The sequence below is a fragment of the Strix aluco genome, chromosome 22 (assembly GCF_031877795.1).
Source record: "Strix aluco isolate bStrAlu1 chromosome 22, bStrAlu1.hap1, whole genome shotgun sequence".
Lineage (NCBI taxonomy): Eukaryota > Metazoa > Chordata > Aves > Strigiformes > Strigidae > Strix > Strix aluco.
Window position 1 is genome coordinate 4,142,131 of NC_133952.1, and position 22,308 is coordinate 4,164,438.

The 22,308-nt window shown below is 46.9% G+C and overlaps 1 protein-coding gene across 1 annotated transcript in view; it reads left to right on the forward strand.

Annotated features, from left to right (window-relative positions):
* Positions 1-97: 97 nt before the first annotated feature.
* The window catches only part of NOC2L (NOC2 like nucleolar associated transcriptional repressor), a 54,691-nt gene continuing 32,480 nt past the window's right edge, over positions 98-22,308 (forward strand). The window contains exons 1-12 of the mRNA XM_074848463.1: positions 98-154; positions 347-499; positions 2,078-2,246; positions 2,794-2,904; positions 3,910-4,030; positions 4,975-5,065; positions 6,762-6,840; positions 8,824-8,934; positions 10,708-10,821; positions 11,484-11,672; positions 13,981-14,120; positions 18,343-18,454. Of these exons, the coding sequence (XP_074704564.1) occupies positions 135-154; positions 347-499; positions 2,078-2,246; positions 2,794-2,904; positions 3,910-4,030; positions 4,975-5,065; positions 6,762-6,840; positions 8,824-8,934; positions 10,708-10,821; positions 11,484-11,672; positions 13,981-14,120; positions 18,343-18,454 (1,410 nt within the window). The 5' untranslated portion in view covers positions 98-134. The remainder of the gene's footprint in view (positions 155-346; positions 500-2,077; positions 2,247-2,793; positions 2,905-3,909; positions 4,031-4,974; positions 5,066-6,761; positions 6,841-8,823; positions 8,935-10,707; positions 10,822-11,483; positions 11,673-13,980; positions 14,121-18,342; positions 18,455-22,308) is intronic.

Here is a 22,308-nt window from a genome sequence, read left to right on the forward strand (position 1 = left end):
GGTGGGGAGAGCCCCGGGAGGGGGCGTGGCCGAGCGGGAGGGGGCGGGCCTGAGGCCGGGCAGGGGCGTGGCCTGCCCGCCCCGCGGCATGCTGGGAGCGGAAGTGGCGGCCGCGTTGGAACGAGGCGGGCAGCATGGCGGCCGCCGGCAAGAGGTGAGCGGTGGCGGGTTTGTGGGCGGATCGCACCGGCCGCTGCGCTGGGATAGTGACGGGGGGGTGGGAGGGAGGCCTGTGGGGTGCTGCCGGCTCACATGCGGCTCGTCAGCCCCGAGGCCGCCGGGAGCGGGCAGGCCCTGCGCTGCCGGCCCGGCTCCCCGCTGAGCTTCCGTTCCCCGCCGCCCCCAGGAGCCTGGCGCAGATGAGCCTGGACGAGTTCTTGGCCGCCGAGTCGGAGCCTGACGGTGGCTCGGAGGAGGAGGAGGTCGCGGCGCCGCGGAGCGGGAAGGCGCGGCAGGATGGGAAGGCGAGGCAGCCGCTCCGGGCCCGGCCGGCTGCGAGGTAAGGCCGCGCCGCGGGTCCTGCTCCGCCGGGCTCACCCGCTGTCGGTGAAGCTTGGCGCGTCCCAGCACTCGTTCACCGGTTGCTTGATTGTTTTGGGGTTTTTTTAATTTTTGACCGCTTTTATAAGTAGCCGCAGGACTTCGTTGCAGCATCTGCCATAGAATGAGTTAATTCTGGGACAGGCTGGGTCAGAGGGGTCTAAAAGAGCTGCATTCAACACCATAGTGTGGTTACAGGGTACTGGACAGTTAGGTTTTCTCTCGGACTTGTGTCAGTTCAGGAATTGCAGTGGAGAAAAGCTTGTGTATGCTTTTAATCTTTTACAGGTTATATTGGAGTCAGGCAAAGCTTACTTTGTTTTTCCTCAGTTTTTGTGTATTTGCTCTTATTGAAAGGCATTGGGGTATTTGCAAGATAAAAAATAATGAGGTAGTGCTTAGGCACTACTAATCATTGGTAGGGCTAATTAGGCTGGGCAAAGAGTGGATTAAGAGCAGTCCTGTGGAGGAGGACTTCAGGGTAGTAGTGGGTGGAAACCACGAGCCAGCAATGTGTGCTCGAAGCCCAGAAAGCCACCCGTGTGCTAGGCTGCATCCAGAGCAGTGTGGGCAGCAGGGCGAGGGGGGGGGATTCTCTCCCTCTGCTCTGCTCTTGTGAGACCCCCCTGCAGTGCTGGGCCCAGTTCTGGGGCCACCAACATCAGAAGGACACGGACCTTCTCGAGCGGGGCCAGAGGAGGCCACGAAGATGCTCGGGGGGGCTGGAGCACCCCCCTGTGAGGACAGGCTGAGAGAGTTGGGGGGGTTCAGCTGGAGAAGAGAAGGCTCCGGGGAGACCTTAGAGCGGCCTCCCAGGCCTTGAAGGGGCTACAGGAAAGGTGGGAGGGACTCCTTATCAGGGAGTGTAGGGATAGAATGAGGGGTAATAGTTTTAAACTGAAAGAGGGCAGATTTAGATTAGATGTAAGGAAGAAATTCTTCCCTGTGAGGGTGGTGAGGCCCTGGCACAGGTTGCCCAGAGAAGCTGTGGCTGCCCCCTCCCTGGAAGGGTTCCAGGTCAGGTTGGACAGGGCTTTGGGCAACCTGGGCTAGTGGAAGGTGTCCCTGCCTGTGGCAGGGGGTTGGAACTGGATGGTCTTTAAGGTCCCTTCCAACCCAAACCAGTCTGTGATTATTAGACGCCAAAATAATTTTTTAGTACTAGATAAGACTTTATCGAGCTTTCATTGTCAGATTGCTCTGGCAGTACAGCTTTCAGTTTTCTTTATAAAAGCTCAGGAGACTAATTCTGAGAACTTAAGAAAGTTTTCTTTTGGTTTTGCAAGATGTTTTCCTGACCTCTGATCAGTATCCCAGTAGAACCTGACAACTTGCTATCAGGATCTCTTAGTGCTTTATGACACAAATCCTCTAGAGCAGGTGTTAAACAGGATACAGAACTGTGGCCACAGCCCTGGTAAATCACCATTCAAATTAGTCCCAGGTGTGCTTTGGTGCCCAGAAGTTGCTTGCTTTTTTTACAGCACCAGCAGAAGTTTGAGCAATGAATAAATGCATGTTAATTCTTATCTACCAGGAAAAAAGGAAAGGCATCTGAACACAAAGATCAGCTCTCCCGGCTGAAGGACAAAGATCCTGAATTCTACAAGTTTTTGGAGGAAAACGATCGCTCGTTGCTGGATTTTGATGCTTCAGACAGTTCTGACGAGGAGGAGAGGTTGCACATACCACCTGATACGCTGGAGGTACTAGGCCTTGTTTTGGAGTGCTGAAGTCAATGATTTCAATTACTTTTGTGTTAAGTATTTGAGTTTCACTGCAAGGCCTAAGCATATTTGGGCTTATAGTGGCACAGGTGGCTGGGGAGGGGCTTCCCCAGAGATCACCCACAGGTGTACAGGCTTGTAATCGAGAAGTCAGCTGTGGATATGAACTGAGCAGGAGGAGTTTGTTAAAGATTGTGAAAGCAGAGCCTTAGAGTGGATTTTCTTTGTGGCTTTGGTTTTGTGTCACCTTTCCCACTGAGAGTTTGTTTTGCCTCAAGTGATATGCTTTCTCCTTGATGATTTATGTTATTGCATGTGGTATTTATGTAGCAAAGCTTCAGGTCTTGTGTAGCTTTTTTTTGAATTTGTAATACCTCTAATTTCACTACTGCTTTACACAAAGTGCTGATTACAGCATTAATAAAATTCTCTGCTGCCTGCCTTCCTCTTCAGTAGCTACTCAGCAAAAGAGGTGGGGCCAGAAGAGTTTGTAAGCTTTTTCTCAGTCTTGGTATTGACTCTCTAGGAAGCAAGTGATGAAGATGAAGAAGAAGAACATGAAACAGTCAAACGGAAGAGAGTTTCTCTCATCCCTGTGAGCATGAAAATGGTTGAAGAATGGAAAAAAGCTGCAGAGGTGAGCAGGGACATGGAATACAAGGCACTTGAGTGTTCTGCTTTAAGCATTTGTCCACATGTGTTGCTGCCTTTAAAAGACTAACTTCAATTTGTTCATATTTCATACAAATCTGCAGAGATGATATATGTCCTACATACAAGGTCGTACTCCTAGACCTCTTGTTACTTCAGCATGACTTGTCTTTGCAATTTTTCTTGGGCTGCCAGATTAGAATACTTGCACTCCATCTGAGGGAGAAGCTGGAGAAACTTGTGTGGCTCAGAAGAGGTCAGAGTGGTTAACTTCTGATTATTCACCCTCTTGCTAAGCATTGTGCCTTTGGCAGCTCCAAGAACTTTTTTAGTAACATTCTGAGTAGTGATGAAATGGCTTGCTGCTTCTGACTAAGAGGGGGTGGGGAAAGGTCAAATTGGATAGTTGCTTGCAGCTGAAGGATTCCTTCTCAACCCCCAACCAATTAAAAGCCCCAGAAGCTGATTTTAGAGCAAGTGAAGCCCACTAGGATTCGTTAACACTGTCTTGACATTTTTGCTTCGTGTTACAGGATGGAGCTGTTTTTGCAGTCAAACTTAGAATGAATTCCAATACTCCTGTCCCAGTAAAGCACTTCAGAGTTTTAGAATGTTTCCTTCCAGGACTTAAAGGGCTACAGGAAAGGTGGGGAGGGACTCCTTATCAGGGAGTGTAGGGATAGAATGAGGGGTAACAGTTTTAAACTGAAAGAGGGCAGATTTAGATAGAAGGAAGAAATTCTTCCCTGTGATGGTGGTGAGGCCCTGGCACAGGTTGCCCAGAGAAGCTGTGGCTGCCCCTCCCTGGAAGGGTTCCAGGTCAGGTTGGACAGGGCTTTGGGCAACCTGGGCTAGTGGAAGGTGTCCCTGCCTGTGGCAGAGGGGTTGAAACTGGATGGTCTTTAAGGTCCCTTCCAACCCAAACCAGTCTGTGATTCTATGAATACTGCTTGCTTTTTCTCCTCAGCAATCCTTTTTCTTCTCTCCCCAGAGAAGGCTAACACCAAAACTTTTCCATGAAATCACTCAAGCCTTTAAAGCAGCTGTAGCAACCACCAAAGGAGATAATGGTGGGGCTGATCCCAGCAAATTTCAAGTCACTGATGCTGCAGGTGAGTTGGTCACCATACTACTGTGAGAGAAAGGAAGGTCATTTGGTAGGGAAGAGCGTGGGGATAAGTACTGCCAGGAGTTAACTTTCCCTTTCATAGCCTTCATTTACTTGAGTAGCGTATCTTCCTGGTGATGAGTCTGTGCCGTGGTGTCTCTCCCAGTGTGTACACATGCCTCTCGGTGTGCAGGCCTCGAGCAGCTGGGCTTGCAGACAGCTGAGGAAGGTACCACGCTTCATTCACTAGACTTCTGTGAGTCAAGTTGAAGCTAGGTGCTGTTTATACACATGCAGTGCATGTTTTTTTTTGGACAACTTCCGCTGTGCCTTCTTGCTGATCCCTCTTAGAACTAACCCTACAAGACTATTTTAAGTCTTCTTACCAAATAGCATTCTGTAACCTCACAGCAGTTCAGAGTTCAGTTTACACTATCAAGTTCACGTTCCCCTAGCCAGGACCTCTCAAAATACCGCATGTTTAGATCTCTACAGGATTATCACGCCTGTAGAACAAATGGGATGGAATCTCTCTCTCTCCAGCCTAGTCTCCTTTTGCGTAAGTTCCAGGTTTTGCCCACAGACCTGTTTTAGACTTGCAACAGCATGGCTGAGTGGGAAACATCTTTGTTAGTGTCTCAGAGGATGTGACCTGCAGCCCTGCACCCTGCCTACTTTTATCACTAAATTAGCAGGTATTTTCTCACTGTGTTTTACAGCTTGTTACTGTGTGCCATCTGGAACTGGCATTGTGGGGTGGGACTACTTAAACCCACGTGTTCTCCTTAATCCTTTCTTGCTTGGCATAGGGCCTTTTATATCTCTTTCACTGCTTTTGGTAAAATCTCATTCTTTAAGACATTACAAAGAATTCACATGTCCATTTCCATGACTTTTTTTATTACTTTTTTTTTATTTACAAGTGTTTTACTGACTTTTCTTAACCAGTGTTCAATGCCCTTGTGTCCTTCTGTGTCCGGGACCTCTTCCGCTGCCTGCAGAAGCTGCTTCTTCTGAAAACCCCAAAGAACAAACTAAAGTAAGTCTGAAGAGATCTGAGAACTGCAGGTGAGAGAAAGCTGGTTGGGGTTTTTCAGAACGGCAGGCTTGCTGTAAAGCTGGAAAAAGATGGTAGCTCTTCCCAACACTAACCAAGTTGCCTGATTATGTTCAGTCATCTCAGCCAGGTTGGTTTGTTCTTCCCCAGAAGCATGTCCTCTGTAATATTCGGCTCCAGCCATTTGCAAACGATGTGTGGCTTCAACAGAAGGAGATCTGGAATTGCATATGCTTGCACTCAGGAGCACTGTTAAGGCATTGTGAGTTGGTTTTTCAGAGAAAGAGACCAAGTCTTCTGCCTGTGTGTGGGCAGAGTATCACAAGTATGTGACTTTAGTTAATCCAGGGCTTTGGCAGCTGTATTGTGCCCTGGAGTCTGGTGGTGTGAGGGCTGGATCATCTGAGTTTGAGCTGTTCACTGTTAGAGCGTAGATGGAATGGCAACAAATGTGCAGCTGGGCAAAGCATGGTACAATTAATTTTTTTTTCTGAAATAGCAACATTTCTCTGGTACCTCTGTATCGCATTCACCGATGCAATTTGATTTGACTGGAAAGGAGGAATGACAATTTTGGAATCTCAGCTGCTGCCTGGGAGCTGAGAATTCTCTGGCTATTGTTTGGGTTGGTGCTCTAAGTTTGAGTCAGGCTGGGCCCATAACTGGATAGTTATCAGCATGGCTTACCCGGGAGCAACTGGAAAAGGTGCTGGAAACTCAGTAAATACCAGTATGAAGTCTTGCTGGATGAACCAGTACCCCAGCTGGGGACTGTGAGCCCAGTTGCATAAAACAAGCTGTGAAGTTCCCCATGTGTTTTGCAAGCTGGAGCAGCCTTATTTAGCCCCTGTGCCTGTTTCTGACTAGACATTCACAGAAGCTTTGTACCTCAGTTCTCTCTGGAGTTTTAGCTGCTCACAGTTTTACTAATTGCTTCATAGTCTGAGCTCTTCTGTTTTCCTTATTGTTGGGTAGAGTGAAAACTGAATGCCTTTCAGAAGTGCTTTCAGTTCCAGGGTAATTTTTGTGGCAGTTATTTTTAATTTCCCTGTCACAGATGAAGGGAGGGGTGAGCTAAACTCTAGATTGCTTGTTGACAGTGGTGCCTAGTCTGAGAAGTAAATTCCAATTCTTTGTATAAATACCAACCTCTTTCCTCTCCAGGCTGGCCTTGTACAGACTGTGTCTGAATTTTGGGATGGCTTGGGGGCACTACTTCGAGTGCAGTGTCAGAAGTTTGGAAGAGACTGAGCAAATGTCTCACAACTAGTTTGATCCCCAAAATAGAGTTTCTTGCTGCAGGCCAGCCTGCCCTGTTCTCGGGCAGTGGCTGCAGAATGCCTGCCCAGAAGATAACATCAGTGTGAGAGTTTCAGGTCTCCAGGCTTTCTGGCTGTCACGGCTCCCTGTATCACACTTCCAGTGATCTGGGTACTCTGCTGGGAAGCTCTTGGAATTGAATTTTCTAATACTGTGCTTCAGTCAGTTTTTACACAGTAGAAGTACTTCTTTTCAGCCGTGACAAAATTGTTACTTCTCTTCTTGCTTGGCAAGCAGTTGTTTTTACTCACTGTCGATATCAAGGAACAGAACTCACTGTTCTTTGTGCTGCTGGAATCTAATTTATTTGGTGGGATTTTTTTTTAAAAAGCTAACCCCAACTCTTGCTCATTTCCAGAATAGTCCTCCCTTCCACCAGCCCACTTTGGAGCAAGCTGCGACTGGACATAAAAGTGTACCTCAGTTGTACCATACAAGTAAGAAATTTCAGCATTTTTGTCTTACTGGTGTCAGTCTGTGCATTGCTGGGCATGGAGTCAGTCTGCATCGCTGGGCTCTTGTTCAGGATATTTTGGAATGAGGCAGATGGGCTTTTGCATCTGTAAACAACACTGCTAAAAGGAGAGCCAAGTTGATCATTAACAAAGCAGGTAACAATGTAGTCTCACGTGCTTTTCCGTTTAAAAGACGGTTACTCCGGTTCGAGGGTGACTTTCTGGCCATCACAATACTGGGAACCTTGGGTATTGGTTTCCGTGCTGCCTTCTGTAGCAGAGCATAAGTAAGGCTTTACTGGCTGGGACTGCAGCAGGCAAAGGCAACCTCAGTGAGTCTCGAAGCCTTGGACATCCGAGATTTGTGTGTCCGTCCAGTTCCTTGTCTTATTTCTGGGAGTATTTGGTCAAACTAACAATTAGGAGGTCCATAGGATGGTTGGGTCAAAATAGGTAGCCTGTAAAGAAGGGCTGGGTTATCATTCTGGCAGTTCTGTCTTAATTTCTCTGACAAATTAAGACTTAGTGGGCTTTAAAGTAGCTTGCAGTGCTATCCTCCTGCGTTGTGCATTTTAATTCATTTTTGGCACTATGATCTTGTCACTTCATGCAGTAAATACGAAGATGTTGATAACCTCACATATGACATCTCCAAGTATGATAATGCTCCATCCCGCTAGGATATCCCATCCATCCAAAGTTCCTGATATCTGGTGTTGCAGAGACAATTCATGGATTATTTCTGAAGGAAGTTCCTGCCCCCAGTTAATATTTTTTTGAGATTGTTTGATCATGTGTCCCCAAATTTGAAATATTAAAAATAAATCAACAACATTGAAATAGTTATTCTTCAGAAGCTGAGGGAAGGGGATATAAGCAAAGAAAAAGAAAGTGCTGATGTCTCTTAGCTGTAAGCTGGCAGAGTGACTTAGCAGAAAGTGCATTTTGATCAGCAGAGCTTTTTTCCTCCAGTCGTGCTGCTCGCCAGCAGCAGAAGATTGCAGTAGAAAAGGAAAAGCTGGCAGTGCAGTCCCGTTGGAGTAATCCCTGCTCCTGTGCTTACTTCCCAGTGCCCTCAGTCCCAGGCTTCCCTGCAGTGGTTTTCTGGCATAGTAGTTTCTGAACGATACTTCCTCCTTTCCTTTTGGTGTGTGAAGGACTTTGTAAGAGACCTGCTCAGTCTGGAATCTTTGCAGTGCAAGGAGGACAATGAGAAGGAAAATTAAAAGTAGAAAAAATGTCTCTGCTTCCAGCAACTGGGATTGCAGGCAAGAGGGGGCACTGCATCAGGCAGAACCTCTCAAACTGAAGTGACTTTGAGCTTACTGTTGTCTTCAAATTAGAAACTGCAAACATCTCTGGGTTTGGCTCTAAGTGATCTGAGCTGAACAACCTGGAAATACAAAGATACTGTTTCTTAATAGTTTTTCTAGCCTTTTCCTTGAGCTTGAGCTAGAGTTAGCCTCTTGATACCCAATAGTATTCCAGTTTCCCTTTAAAGAAATTCTAGTGGAATCCAGTAAGTTATCACATAGCTCAGATGGTCTGTTTCCAAGCCTTGTGTAGACTGCAGGTGTCTTCAGCATGCTTTAACCATTTGTAGTGAGATGACAGACATGGGTGTCATGCTGTCTGTAAAATGCCTTAAACTATATATAGACTTAGCTTTTGCAGTATACACAAATGAGGTTTTACGTGATGAGCTGAGGTGCCATTAGCTTGAGCTCATGTTTGCCAGGGTATGATGTACTTTCGGGGGAGTTCTTTAACCCGCTATGTGTCTGCTCCTTTCCTGATACAGCTTTTGCAGGTTGGTTTGAGCTTCTTCGTAGGGAAGGCTGGTCTTTCAGTCCTTTGGTAATACAGAAATTCTTGGAAACGGCAAAATACAGGTGCTTAATGATCAAGAAAAAGGTGCTGAGGACTACACACTAAATGGGATTGTGTTTTGTTTTCCCTGCATAGCTCCTGTCTTGTTTAACAGAAGCCTCCGTCGGCGCAGCAGTCCTTCAGCATGTCAGTTCCACAGTACCTTATTATTTGTCCTTTCCAAAGCAGTGTCGTGCGCTTCTCAAGGTAAGGTGACCTCCTATGATAGGTAATTTGGATCTGAGGTACTTGCTTTACCCCTTCAGATGAGCCTCTCGTGGTATTTGGGCTGCATCTCATGGCAGTTCAGTCTCTTGTACTCCTCTCCCCTTGCATTTCTTTTGGTTGTGGAGGGGACTCCTGCTTCTCTCACAGGCCTTCGGGGTGTGGTGAAGCGCTCACGCTGAGGTGAGTGGGCATGTGGCTCTGTGTGTAGCTGCTGCTGATCCGCATGCCAAGTGACACGGAGGTGTTCTGGGGAAGCTGCTGGCTTTCTCACCACAGATGGAGTAATTGCAGCCTGTGTGCTGAGTCTGTGTGTACGTCTGTGGTAGTATTTCGCTCTCAAGAGCTGGGGGTGGAATATTTTTGCAGGAACTTAGTCACAACTGCTGAGCACTTAAGAACAACAAAGGAGGCGTGGAAGAGGGCGACAGGGTGACATTTAAATGAAAAGCTGCAACACAACATTTCTGTGAGCCTGGGAACCCTTTGATAAAGATGACGGGTACACCTCATATCTGAAGGTGTAGCACTCTGCTTTCTGCTGTAGTAGGGACTTTCAAACAGGCTTTTTCAGCTCTGCAGCTGGAATTCTCTGATTTCCTGTAGAGTTCATTAGTGCAGACAAGGTAAGTAGTTTTTGGAGGCATCAGCTGTGATTGTGGTCCTGCTGTACCAGATGCTTTCGGACAGGGCCAGCCATGTCCAAGTGAATCTGTACTCTGAACAGGGACATGCAGGCAGGCCTGGCAAGAACAACATCTCTTCATTTGCTTCTCAAGAAGTTGAGGGGAAGGACCAATATATGATTGCTTTATGCAGCGCAGAGATATGTAAAACTCGGATTAATGAGTTTATATGTCAGAGTTGGGCTGTCTGTTAGCCCAGACCTCTACACAGACAAACCTACCCCTCTCCAGCTGGTGTAGGTATTTTTATGATGCACTGGGTGCTCGTCATCATGTCTGTACCAGAGTGACTAAGAGTTTGTCTCAGCAGAAGTGTTGCCTCACACAGGTCCTGTCTCTGGCTCCAAACCCTCCTGCTGCTCTATCGTTTGCATTAATACAGTCAGTGTCCAGGGAACTGGAATTAAGTCAGCTGCCGTGAGGAGATGTGTCTCAGGAATTGCAACCTATTTGCCCAGAGGGAGAAAAAACTGACAAATTCAGAAATCAGATTCTGGTGTCCCCTCTCCAGAGACAAAGGCATGTTTAATAGAATTCTTTGAGAAACTAGAATTTGGTGTTCATGGTGAGAATTGGAGTGCAATTGCAGTGTAGTTGTGTTCTGCAGAATTCAGTGTAAGACACAAAAATGACTTTTTTATTGGGATGGAGCATGTGTAATCTACTGTGGTGTCACTGTCTGGGGGATGGTGAGGAAGCTTTACAGAGCCTTGGAGATTGAGTCACGTGGGCAGGCTGGTGCCTATGGCTCAGAAGCTCAAATGTGTGTTTAGGCACGTGAATAAAAGCGCATGTATTTTTCAGAGATGCTAGTTTTGGACAGTTTCCTTTATTGATTGTGGAAACATCAACCTTGCCTTTGGTGTGGCCTCACAGCTAGAGCATGAGCACAGAGTGGCTGCCAGTGCTGTTGTGACTGGTTCTGTGACAATACAGCCTGCCATCTTTGTGTCATCTTCCTCCTCACTTGTTTTTTTTGGTGTGAAGGAGGGAAGCTCAGGCCTCTCTCTAACCAGGAAGGGGCTCTTTGTCCCTTCACTTATCTGCATCTTTTTATTTTCCCTTCCAGCAAACAATTACTTTGTGGAGCACAGGTGAAGAAACAGTGAGAGTACTGGCCTTCCTTGTGCTGAACAAGATCTGCCGCTACAAGAAAGAGGTGTACTTAAGTCCCTTGCTCAAGGTAAGGCTGGTAATTGCTTTTCTCTGCAGCTTTTCTTTCTCATGTTATATGTGAAGACCTTGGAGCGTGAGCTGCAGCCTGTTAGGTAGGGCAGGTGCTGGAGATGATGCAGCCTACCTCCAGAAAATCAAGCAGGGAATAAATTCTCTGTTAGGTCAGTGATATCCTGCTTCCTACTACTGCCCTTCCTGCTGGAGGCACACAGGGTCTTAGCAGGTAAGGCGTCTGGTACTCATCTGTCTTCTGGATGAATATTCATCTTCCAAATTCTTGAGGGCTTTCCTGAAGTCCTGACGCACTACTTGGTGCTACTGAGCTGCTCTGATCTTTCAGCTGGTAGCTAAGGCTCCCAAGGGTAGTTTGCTTAGGTACTGCTCTTACAGCAAGAGAACTGTGACCAACCAGAAACGTGAATGGCTCAAAGCCATCCCACAGTTCTGGCAGGGGCATCTCCAAGCTCTGTGCTAAACAGACGCTTTCCTGTCTCCCCTGAAGAAGGATCAAGCTGGATTATTATTTTTGCGTGTTCCTTTGAAGTGGCTTGCCTTACAAAAGGAACACTTCACCCCTGGTTTGGACATACCTGGGTGGGGAAGGTAAGTGAAAGAATGTTTTTGACCTGTTTTCTGTGGTTGTTGTATCTTGTCCTCTTTCCTGCACAGCAAATGTACATCGCATTTGTGAAGAATTCCAGATTCACCTCTCCCAATGTCCTGCCCATGATCAACTTCATGCAACGTGCACTGACAGAGATGTATGCCCTGGACACACACATCTCTTACCAGCACGCCTTCATCTATATCCGCCAGCTTGCCATTCACTTGCGCAGTGCAATGACAATAAAGAAAAAGGTGGGTACCTGTCAGCGTGGAGGGAGTCTGCCCTCCTATGGGGAATGTGCGGAGAGGGGAAAATCACAGTAGCCACTTCAGGCTTTTGGTAGCATCTCTGAAGTGTCAGTAGTTGTCTGACACATTTCATAAAGTGCTGAGGAATTTCTGCCAGGGGCTGGCAACTTCAGAGATCACCTCGTAGTTGCCTGCGTTAATTTAGAATTTCAGCAAGGAAGGAGAGACAGACAACTGTAGGGTGGGAGTTGCTTTTCTCTCCCCAACTTGCAACAGTTTGTGATGCACATCCCATCTTCTGCCTTGGGCAACCTTTTTCCACTCTCTGAAGCTGCTGTTTGCAGCCTCTTGTCACAAAACCTTATGGTAAAGAAGATTAGGAACCACCCTGGTGTGTGCATCTTTCCAGTGAAGTCCATACTATTTAAAGGACTTAATTGAACAAAGCAGCTCAGACCTTTTGGGGTCAGCCCTGATTTCAGCCACCTCCAGTCTGACCTCAGAAATCTGAGTCAGATTGCTAATCCTGGCTTTAGTCATGTTTAGCAAAACAGACCCTTAGAGATTAATTGTTCAGCTGCTTCCAAACATTGCAGGATTGGTGACCAGTTAAATCTCCTGGCTCTTCAGACATGGGGATAAATGAGCAGAGATAAATGAAGTCTGGGCTGCATATGCCTTAATTGGATTGCAGTGGCTTCTTACACCCTCAGTCCTGGCCCAGACAAGAACTAAATCCACTTGATTTCACCATTGGAGGGTTGTAGGAACTTCATATGACAACAGCACAACCAAAATATACAAATCCAAGCAATAAGCCCATTTAAATTGAGCAGTGGGTGGTTGTAGAAGACAATTACTGGAGCAGATTGCTTATCTCTTCTGTGCAAGCGAAGCTGAGAACAGAGCTTCTTGGTACATCTCAGTGAGCTGCTGTGAGCTGGGAGAGCTTTACTGTTTCCAGCTGTGACTTAGGTCCCTACTACAAGGTTTGGTCCAGTGGCTGCAATTAAGGGCTTCTGTGCTTGTCTCAGAACTAGCACATCGTGCTTCATCCACACCGAAGAGGTGACCCGAGCCTTGAAAGTCTGTCTAAAACACAAGTTGGAGCTGAGGCACTTTAAGTGCAATCTCCTAAATTCTTGGTGCAGTTCTGGGGAATACATGGGCCTGCAGAACTCTTTGAAGAGGGTGTCCGTAAGGGACTCCGGCACCCTTCAGGGCTTTTATTTAATCTGGCACAGAGTTGCTTAAGCACATGGCCAGGAGACTGGGGTCTTGCCCAAATAGTCTTGGAAACAATGCCTCTTGGATTGGTGCAAGGCTTGACCCACACCTACCCATACTACTGAGCCAGCCTGAAATGCTGGTTCAGTGTGTTGTTGCATGTCAGGCACACTGCTGGCCGACTGCATTGTTTTTGCTGGTGACCATAAAGACTGGCTGAGAAACTAAAGTTTGTTCTCAGCTCTGCTGCCTGTCATTTTTACTCTGCAATTGGGAAAAAAAAAAAACCAACCTGTTCTGGTAGTGTCTTTTCCAGAAGTAGGGAGGAGTGCTCAGTCCTTGCTTTGACAGTGAATATTTGTAGGAATATCTTTAAAATGAGCAGGATAGTACCTTTCAGAGTTAGTGGGGTGGTAGTTAGGGGGTTTTAATTAATACAGCCGAGTAAAGGGAAGCCTCAGGTGGGAAGGACAAGCTGCTACATAACCAAAGGAGTTTGAGTGCAGAGAGGGGAAATCCAGATGAATTCAGATGAATTTCTTGCTAGCTTGAATCTGTAGTGTAGCTTCACACTTTTTTTTTCTTCCCCCCCCCCCCCCCCCCCCCACCTCTGGTCTGCAGAGGCCAGAAGGCAGTTTATAAGGGCATCAGAGATGGTTACTACTTTCCAGCCTTCCTACCTGTGGGAGATAAGGACTCTCCCAGGGACTGTGGTTAAATGGAACAGTTAAAGGTTTCCTAATGCTTGGCCACATCCCACCATCTGCTGTGAGCTGGGTCATTAAATCACCCTTCTCAAATGAGCCATACTTGTGAAGAAAAGCAGTCTGTGTGTTGCTCATTATTTCCTCAAGGCACTAACTAGTACCAAATCATGTTGCCAGTGCAGAACCTGAATTTGCTGGGTGGTGGGGCAGCCACTAGCATCAAAGCAACAGCTGAATGTTAGTTATTCCTCTCTAAACAGTACACAATGTCCTCTTCGAGAATACTGGATAAAATGAATCCTGTAGAGAAACAGGAGTGAGCTCCTCTCAAATGCCACATTTTCAAGTTTGTGCCTGTGTTTTTCCCTTTCCTTCAGGAGAACTTCCAGTCTGTTTATAACTGGCAGTATATCCACTGCCTCTATTTCTGGTGTCGGGTTCTCAGCACAATCTATCCCAGTGAGGTCATGGAGCCGTTGATCTATCCTTTGACACAGGTCATCATTGGGTGTATAAAGTAAGTAGGATTTTTTTTCTTCTTTTGCCTATACTTTTGCTTGCTTGATGTGGCAGAGCAGTTACTAGGGGTTGTTACTTCTACGTGATTTGCATTTAGACTTGCGTGGTAAGTCAGAGAGCTGCTTTTGATTGAAGTATTCTGAGCAAAGATGTGTTGTGAGCACCTGTATGTTTAGGTGGTGAGAAGGTTGTATGTAGGTTATTCTTTCCTAGACTAAATTCTCTGTATAAGAGAAGTTGCAATCTGAATAGATTATCCTCCCAATTGTACAGTGTGCCAAGGAAAAATGCACCGACTTGCCTCAGGACCTAACAGTGCCAAAGTTCAGAATCTAGTTCTCGTCTCTAGCTTTGCAAATACAGTTAGAAGATGCATTTTTTTGTGCATATTTGTTTGAATTTGAAGAACTAGGACATGTTTATTGGTTTTAGTATCTCTGCTGAGAATTTCTTTCTCTTTTCCCACCAGTTTATATATTTATAGATGAAACTTTTGTGCTTCCAAATGGCTGTTAATAATGAGCATTGAGGGAATTTCTGAATCTCTGGTGATCTCTGAAATCCTGTTAGCTCTGTTAACCAGATTCTCAGCTTTAAAACACCACCCGCCTGGTCTTGTAAAACTCTCAAGTGGTGATGAAGATAAGCAGATTTAAGTGATCGTTAGAGTATGCATACATCCCTCTTCCCATTCCCCATGTGCACAGGCTGCTTCCCATTCCTGTTGTAGAGCTTTCCTTGTCCTGCGGATGAATCTAGGCAGTTTTCTACCTGTCCAGGCAGATAAATCAGCTGTTTGGGGCCAAGGAAAGGTGAATTGGGTGAGTCTCAGCAAGGGCAGCAAAGAGAATTTGTTAACATTTGTGATGGACAGGGCTGCTTGGCATGAAGTACAGTCTGACAAGGCTTTAAAGATTTGGGAACCTGACAGGTGGATTCTAGGGTTGGGAAAATCGAAATAGATCCCACCCTGGCTTCCTTCCTGAGCCAAGCTGGTGCCCAGGATATAAAAAGGGGGTAGGTGGGTTAGCAGGTGTGGGAATGATGTGGCTCTGTGGCATCAGGCTGTGCCCAGGATCCTTCCTGGGTGTAGGCAGCCTCTTAGTGTTGGTGGCTCTGCTCCCTAAACTGAGACTAGTGAGAGTCAGTCTCTGTGCCACAGCCCCTGGTGTAGGTACGCCTGTAGCAACTGAGGGTTACAGAAGAACTTGGAGTGTTTCTATGGGAGGTGAAAGGTTAAATAATCTGTTTAAAAAATAAATTGATCTGCTGGTCAAGGGGTTTTTTGCTTCATGGGCCACTTTATGCATTTCTGGAAGGCCCGTTTAGGGGTTTTGTGTCTGCTTGGGGGCTCCTTATTATCTGACTGCTGCCAGCAGACTTTCTCATTGAGTTGGTGTGAATGAGCAGGACCCCTCTCTTTGTTTCTCTGGGCTGCTCGGCTCTGAGAGTGGGGTGTGTGTGATGAGGTGGTGGGGCAGGATGCTGTGTAACATCTGAAACACCTGCTTTCACTTCTGCCCCTGATGTGGGGGGGCTGTGGGTGCATCCGGAGTGGGGTGGTGGTGCTGGGAGGAGACTCCCCTTCCCCAGTGCTTTGTACCGGGAGGTGGCGCCTGGCTCCAGCACAAGGGCAGTGAGCTGGTGCCTGTCTGTCTGTCTGGGACCCGATCGGCTCCTCATGCCATCATGCCACCCTGGCCTCTTCCGTGAGGGGAGTGGGGAGAAACCACCATCCATCGCAGCATTCTTGCTTTAGGTAGGACTAGAGCAGAATTTGAAAAGTGATTAAACAAGGTAACTACTAGAAGAGGGTTGCCTGCTAAAATTAAAATTAGGTCCTTCAGTTTCTTGCTCCCTCTTCTTGCTTTCCAGCACATAAAATGCATTGAAACTGTTTTTAATAATACATATTTCAAAAATGGACCCCATGTGTGTCTGGAAGTTACCTGTGCTCAAGATGTGGTCCAGGGAAGTTGAACTGCTGAATGGAGAAGTGCTGGAATTGGTGGTTTATGACTTCTGTGACGCTGTGCAGAGCCTCACTGCTGAGTTTGCTCCTGGAATTGCCATGTAATAATGAGTGATGCTGTTCTCACAAACAGCTGGAAGGTTGCAGTTAGTTTGACCAATGGGGCAGTGTTGTAGCTATTGCAGAGATAGAATGTGAAGAAGATGATTTCCCCCTTTCCTACTTTGTGCTTTTCTCTGCTTCTGTATTCCATAAGTTCTTCCTTTTGATCTCTGTGCTTGCATTCATCCAAGTTAATGGTTGTTTTTCTTGCAGCAGAAGCTCCTGTTCTATGTTACCCCTTTTCCCTTCATCCCATAAAGTGTTTTTTCTGACCATGTCTACTTGGATTTCTACCTTGCTCCCGGTCTAGGCTATAAAAATGAAGTTTCTCCCTGGCTTATAGTTAAATGAGGACTTCTGTGCCTGTTAAGTGTTTGTTTCTGGCCTCTCAGCATGTACAGGGGAGAAAGCAGGCACAGCCTTGGTGTCCCTGAGCAACTTCCCTTGGTGACCTGTCCTGGTGGGGTGAAGACTGGTGTTGAAAGAAGTTTTGTCTGTCCTCTCTAGCCAGAGGAAGGTTTTGGTCACTCAGGAGTAAAACAGAAGGAGCTGTAGTGAGTAAAAATAAGCCTTGAGAAGCCTCTAGGCTGTTCTCTACACCACAGCTCATGCCCTGCTGCATGGGAGAGAAGTACAGCAGGCGTTCCAAGAGGTAGGGGTGGTAAGACATTAGAGAGTATTCTTGGCTGAGATGAAATAGGAGTCAGTTTGAACCCCCCCAGCTGCACCCTGGAGTGACTAGGCAGTGGGACCTTCCTCAGCAGAGCTGGGACCCAGCTGTGTTTTGTATTCCCTGTGCATCCAACCATCAGGAAGTTGAGCAGACTGTTGCATCGCCACGCACTCTAAAATTAATGGTCTTGGTTTACAGTAAATCTATACACTTAACAGGTTTATTCCTTGATCAATTAATTCCCGAGAATGGCTTTCGTCATCTCCAGTGGTGCCAGATCAGGGGTGCAAAGTAGATTTATTTCTATAATGGATCCAATGATAATTATTTCACTATTTGAGGGGGGATGCAGGTGATTTATGGTGACTGGTCAAGCATTTTTTTTTCTCTCCTGGATTGTTCAGCAAGCTCTTTGGGGAGGGGAGTGCTTCATTTATCAGACTTGAGCCTGTTGCCTGGGAACTGTGGCGGGTTTTTTTTTAAAAAAACCAAAAAATTTAAAAAATCCTTGTTAATGCTGGAGGCATCCATGTCTTCAAGTACAGGTCATTCAGCGTGAGAGGTTTTGTGAGTGGTACAGCAATGAAGTCTGGTGTCTTTTACGGATAGCTCTTCATTCTCCCCTCTGCTGCTGGCTTACATGGTGCAGGGGGAGCTGAGCCTTCTCAGTCCCAGCCTAACAAAGGGAGTTGGCTCTACTTCTTCCTTAACACCTGAGTGTGTAATGGTTTGAAGTGTAGGTCAAAGTCTGGCTGCTTCCCCTCCATGCTGGGTACTGACTGTTCAAATGTACGTGTTACCTCTGAAGGACATAGGAATAGCTCAGGTGCTCCTCTGGATTGGAGAGGGCTGAACAGATTTGGCTGTGAGAGGTCACTCTCATTCCCACTCTGCCCTTTCTGATATGCTGGTTGTTGCCAGTCCAGATCCTTCTGCCTCAGTGATGTTACATGCTAAGAGGGTTGCTGTTCAGGTGACAGCATGACCTCTGTGTGTATACAGAGGGTACTTAGGCTGAAATGGGAAACATCTTCCTCCTTGTAATCCCCCTGGTGTGCTGGGGGAGCCCTTTTCTTGGTTAAACTGCTGCTCTATATGGGCACTTTACTGCTGGTTCCTGCTGCTCTTCCTTGTGTGCCTACCTGTACTGGGGGTGTGAGAGCTAAAAGTGTTGAACATGACATCAGTGATAAACTTCATCTACAAAGCTCTTGTCCTGTAGCACTTTCTCCCAGCAGAAGCTGGAAACCTAGTGCTTTGGTTGCAGGAATTTGTGTGTTAGCGTTATAGCTTTAACATGTGTGAATTTTATTTGCAGCTGTGGGATAGCTTCAGCAGCTCAAACAGTTTGTGGTGCAATACTAAAGCTGTCTGTCTTCTGTAGGGTAGGAAAGGCTCTCAAGCGTCACTGAAGGCTGCAGGTGCAGTTTCTGTATAAACTTGGCCTAATACCCTTTCTTTTTTCCTCTCCAGGCTGGTACCAACGGCTCGTTTCTACCCTCTGCGCATGCACTGCATCCGTGCGCTTACACTCTTGTCTGAGAACACCAGGACCTTCATCCCAGTGTTGCCGTTTATCCTGGAGGTTAGTTGGTTCCTGCTGACCTAGCAACGGCTGCTGCCTAATAAACACACACACGCGATACCCACCAACAGCTCCCAAGATTGCCCAATTTGCTTACTCCCTAAAATCCCTGGCAAACAGCATCAGACAGAATATATTGTTTGGTTAGCAAATAGGATTAAACTTTTATTGGCCTGTGAGCAGAGAGTATCTGAGATCAGCTGGGTGCAAAAATACATTCCTAGATGGTTTAACTAATGCAGCTGGAGTAGGCAGAGTTTGCCAGAGAAGAGATTCAGAGGCTCAACTGGTTGCAGTAACTCCCCAAGCTGTTGTTACTCGATCCTGCTGATGTGTTCATATCTTTGCAAAAGGAAGAGTTTCTCCTGACTGCAGACAAAGGGAAATGGAAGGAAAAAGCCCTTGAAGAATTAGACTTTATTTAGGAAAAAAATGTCTGTGAACACAACCCAGCGAAATGCAGTATGTTTGGTGAAATAGTGGTGCTAAGAGACCGTCCAGCTTTCCCACATATCAGATGCCTGACATCTCTCCACATAGGTCTTTCTGGCGTTGCTGCTGTGAGGAGGTAGTACAGAAGTGGTGCAGATTTCACTGAAGAAGCGTGAGCGAGGCAGGGCGAGGAGTGCAGAAACCGCAGTAGGTCAGCATGAGGCTGGACACTGAAGAGGAGGAGGGAGACTTCTGTAATAAATGACCTGAGTCAGCCAGGCTCATTCCTAATCAAGTTCTGTTGAAGCAAAGGCTTTTGTGGTTTTGTGTTGTTGTAAACGTCCTTTGCAAACCACATCCTCTGAGCCTGTGGAAGGCAGTGATGTTTATAAATCTCCTCCTGCTCTCCCACCTCCTCCGCTGCTCCCTGGCCCTGGCCTGTGTGGCTTTGCCATTCGCCTGCTTCCTTCCTCTTGTTCGTGCATATTTGAAATTCTGCCAACCAGATTTAGTGATAGAGGCATCTCCATTCTGGGGTAGTGGAGCTTGGGGCGAGGATGGTTTTTCTGCTTTGTAGTGCTTTGAGAGATAAAGCCTCTTTCCCCTTGGGGCATGTTCCCCTCCCTGCCCTTTGCATTCTGGCCCCAACACCTCAGCTCTAATACGTGTGTCGGGCCCCAGCCAGACGTTACCACGCTGCACGCTGAGCTTCCTCCCAGCTTCCACAAGCCCCCGACCACATCCGATCCTGCTGTGTGTGTTTGTGAGGCCCTACTTGGTTTAGCTTGTCCAGGTGTTGGTGACAAAGGCGAGATGGGGGCAGGGTAAATGTGTGTATGTGCATTGCTTGCATACTCTTTCACATTACTTTTTAACAATTATTTTGCTTTCACTTCTGTATGCCAGGGTGAATGGCATGATGTTAAACTCCCAAATTTCCCTGCAGCTGTCAGCCTTTCCTTTCTTCCTGCCTATCTCCTGCAAGGGATCCTTCAAATATTCTGTGGTGTTCCCAAGAGCATTCAGGGCTATTACCTTTATACTTCCATCTCTTCCCAACTCCCTCCTCTCTGTTAGAGGTAATCTGAATGCCCGTACAGCCCATAGTGTGTCTCCACAAGCTGCCTGCAGGCAGGAGATGTATTCCAGCTGTGTGGATGAGATGGTAGGAAGCTTTAGCATACAAGGGAAGTGACCTGCCCAAAGTCCCAAGGTGGTTGTGTCATGCTGGGAGAAGAATCTGCATTCTGACACCCAGCCTAGTGCTTTAACTATGAACCTGTTTCTACCAGCTCACAAATTCAGCAGTGACTTAGTCAATAGATGTTAATCCCACACCATGTCATGAAACATAACTCCATTTTAAGCCCATTATCCAAACCATCATGAGATTGAGGGGTCTGATCAGTGTGTTGGTACTAAGCAGTAGACTTGAGGGGCATGACTGGGGTCAGGGGGTGGAAAGAAGCCTTCCCAGCATAAGGTCTGCTCCATTTGAGAGGAAGGAGGAAAGGCTGCTCTGTCACTGTTGCAGCTGGATCCAAGAATGGTTGTGGAGTTTGATCCTGTTTTGTGCACTTTTTGGAGAGGGCTTTGCAAGGCCTTAGAGTGTAGATTCTGTGAAGCTTCTTGTGTAAGAAGTGGCTGTAACTTAGTGTTTCCCTGCCCCCTCTTCATCAAGGAAACCCAACCCTTGCTACCTCTTGTCTCAGCCCTGTCGCTGCTGTGCTTTCAAGAGATGGCAGATTGAACGTTTGTGCGATTCCCGTAGGCACAGGAATTCCCCAAGCCCCTGCCAATAGGAATGAAAGCTGGCTGCTTGATGCATCTTGACAAGGGCTGATGCTCCCCAGCGTGGGCATCCAGTGCTGTCTCCTCTTTGACTCTGTGTTCCAGGATGGAGCAAAAGAAGCTTGCTAAAATTACATCTTAGGATGAGGTGGCTTGGGAGAGAGTGTAAAGCAGGCAGGCTTTTATTTTTGTATTGTTACTCCCCTTGAAGGGCCTGTGAGATCCCAGGCTTTTTTCTTTTTGTCATCACTTCAATTATTGTGTGATAGGCACTAGTTTCTGCAGCAGGAAAATTGGTGGCTCATCTGCTGGAAGGCAGGTGTGGATAAACAAGGTGGAAATCTCCCCACAGGCAGACTTTGCATGCCAATTTAAAATTGGCTTCCCCTGTGGAGGGATGGGAGAGGAGGTTAACCCTGACATGCTTAGGAAGGCGTGAGTTTCTCACTTTGACATTTAAATGGCTTGAGTCTTGTTTTGGATGTGCAGCTTGCTTCAGAGAAAGTCCCCAGGGCTTGGACTACAACATATATGGGAGTGGGCAGCGAGTTGTGTTAGAGAAAATTAGCTGATGCGAAGACTGTAGTTGGAGAATTAATAATGCTGGACATTGTCATACATTTAAACACAGATTTGAAATCAGTTTTCTTATTCTTTCTGGATTAGAAAGACATGGGCTCTTTGCCTCCCTTACACAGAGGAAAAACTGGAACTTTAGACAGATGAAGCTGAACCGCTGCACCAGCTGAAGATGTATCTTTCCTTTTCCTCGTTCTCCTTCCTCCACCACTATATTGCAGCTCTTAAATTCTGGATCACAGCCCTGCAGGTACCAGGGGTGGTTTGAGTGAAATCATGCCTGACCAATCTAATAGACTTCTATAATGAGATGATTGGCTCAGTGGATGAGGGGAGAGCAGTGGATGTTGTTTATCTTGTCTTTATCAAGGTTTTGGATACCATCTCCCATAACTTCCTCACAGACCAGCTGCTGAATTGCAGACCAGATAAGCAGACTGCGAGTGCATTGACAACTGGCTGAACTTCCAGGCTCTTGCTGTGATCAGTGGCATGAAATCTAGCTGGAGGCTAGCCATGAGGGATGTACCCCGGGGATTGATACTGGGGCTGATACTGGTTATCATACTCATTAATGATTGGAATGGTGGGGCAGAGTGGCACCATTAGCAAGCTGGCAGATGATACGAAGTTGGGAGGAGTTATTGATACTCCAGATAAGTGTCCTGCGATTCAGAGGGACCTTGACAGGTTGGAGAAATGGGCAGGCAGAAGCCTCATGTAGATCAACAGAGAAATGCAACATCCTGCACCTGGGAAAGAGTAACCCCATAATAACAACAGCCTGGGGGCTGACTGTCTGGAAAGCAGTTTTGCAGAAAAGGACGTGGACAACAAGGTGACCAAGAGCCAGTGATGAACCCTTACAGTGAAGAAGGCCGATGGCGTGCTGGGCTGCGTTGGGCGTAGCTTTGCCAGCAGTTTGACTGTGGTCTTTCCCCGATGCTGAGCTCTACTGAGGCCACAGCTGGAGTTCTGTGTCTAGTTCAGGACTCTCCAGGGCAAGAGACATGGGTATACTGGAGTGAGTCTAGTGAAGAGCCACAGAGATG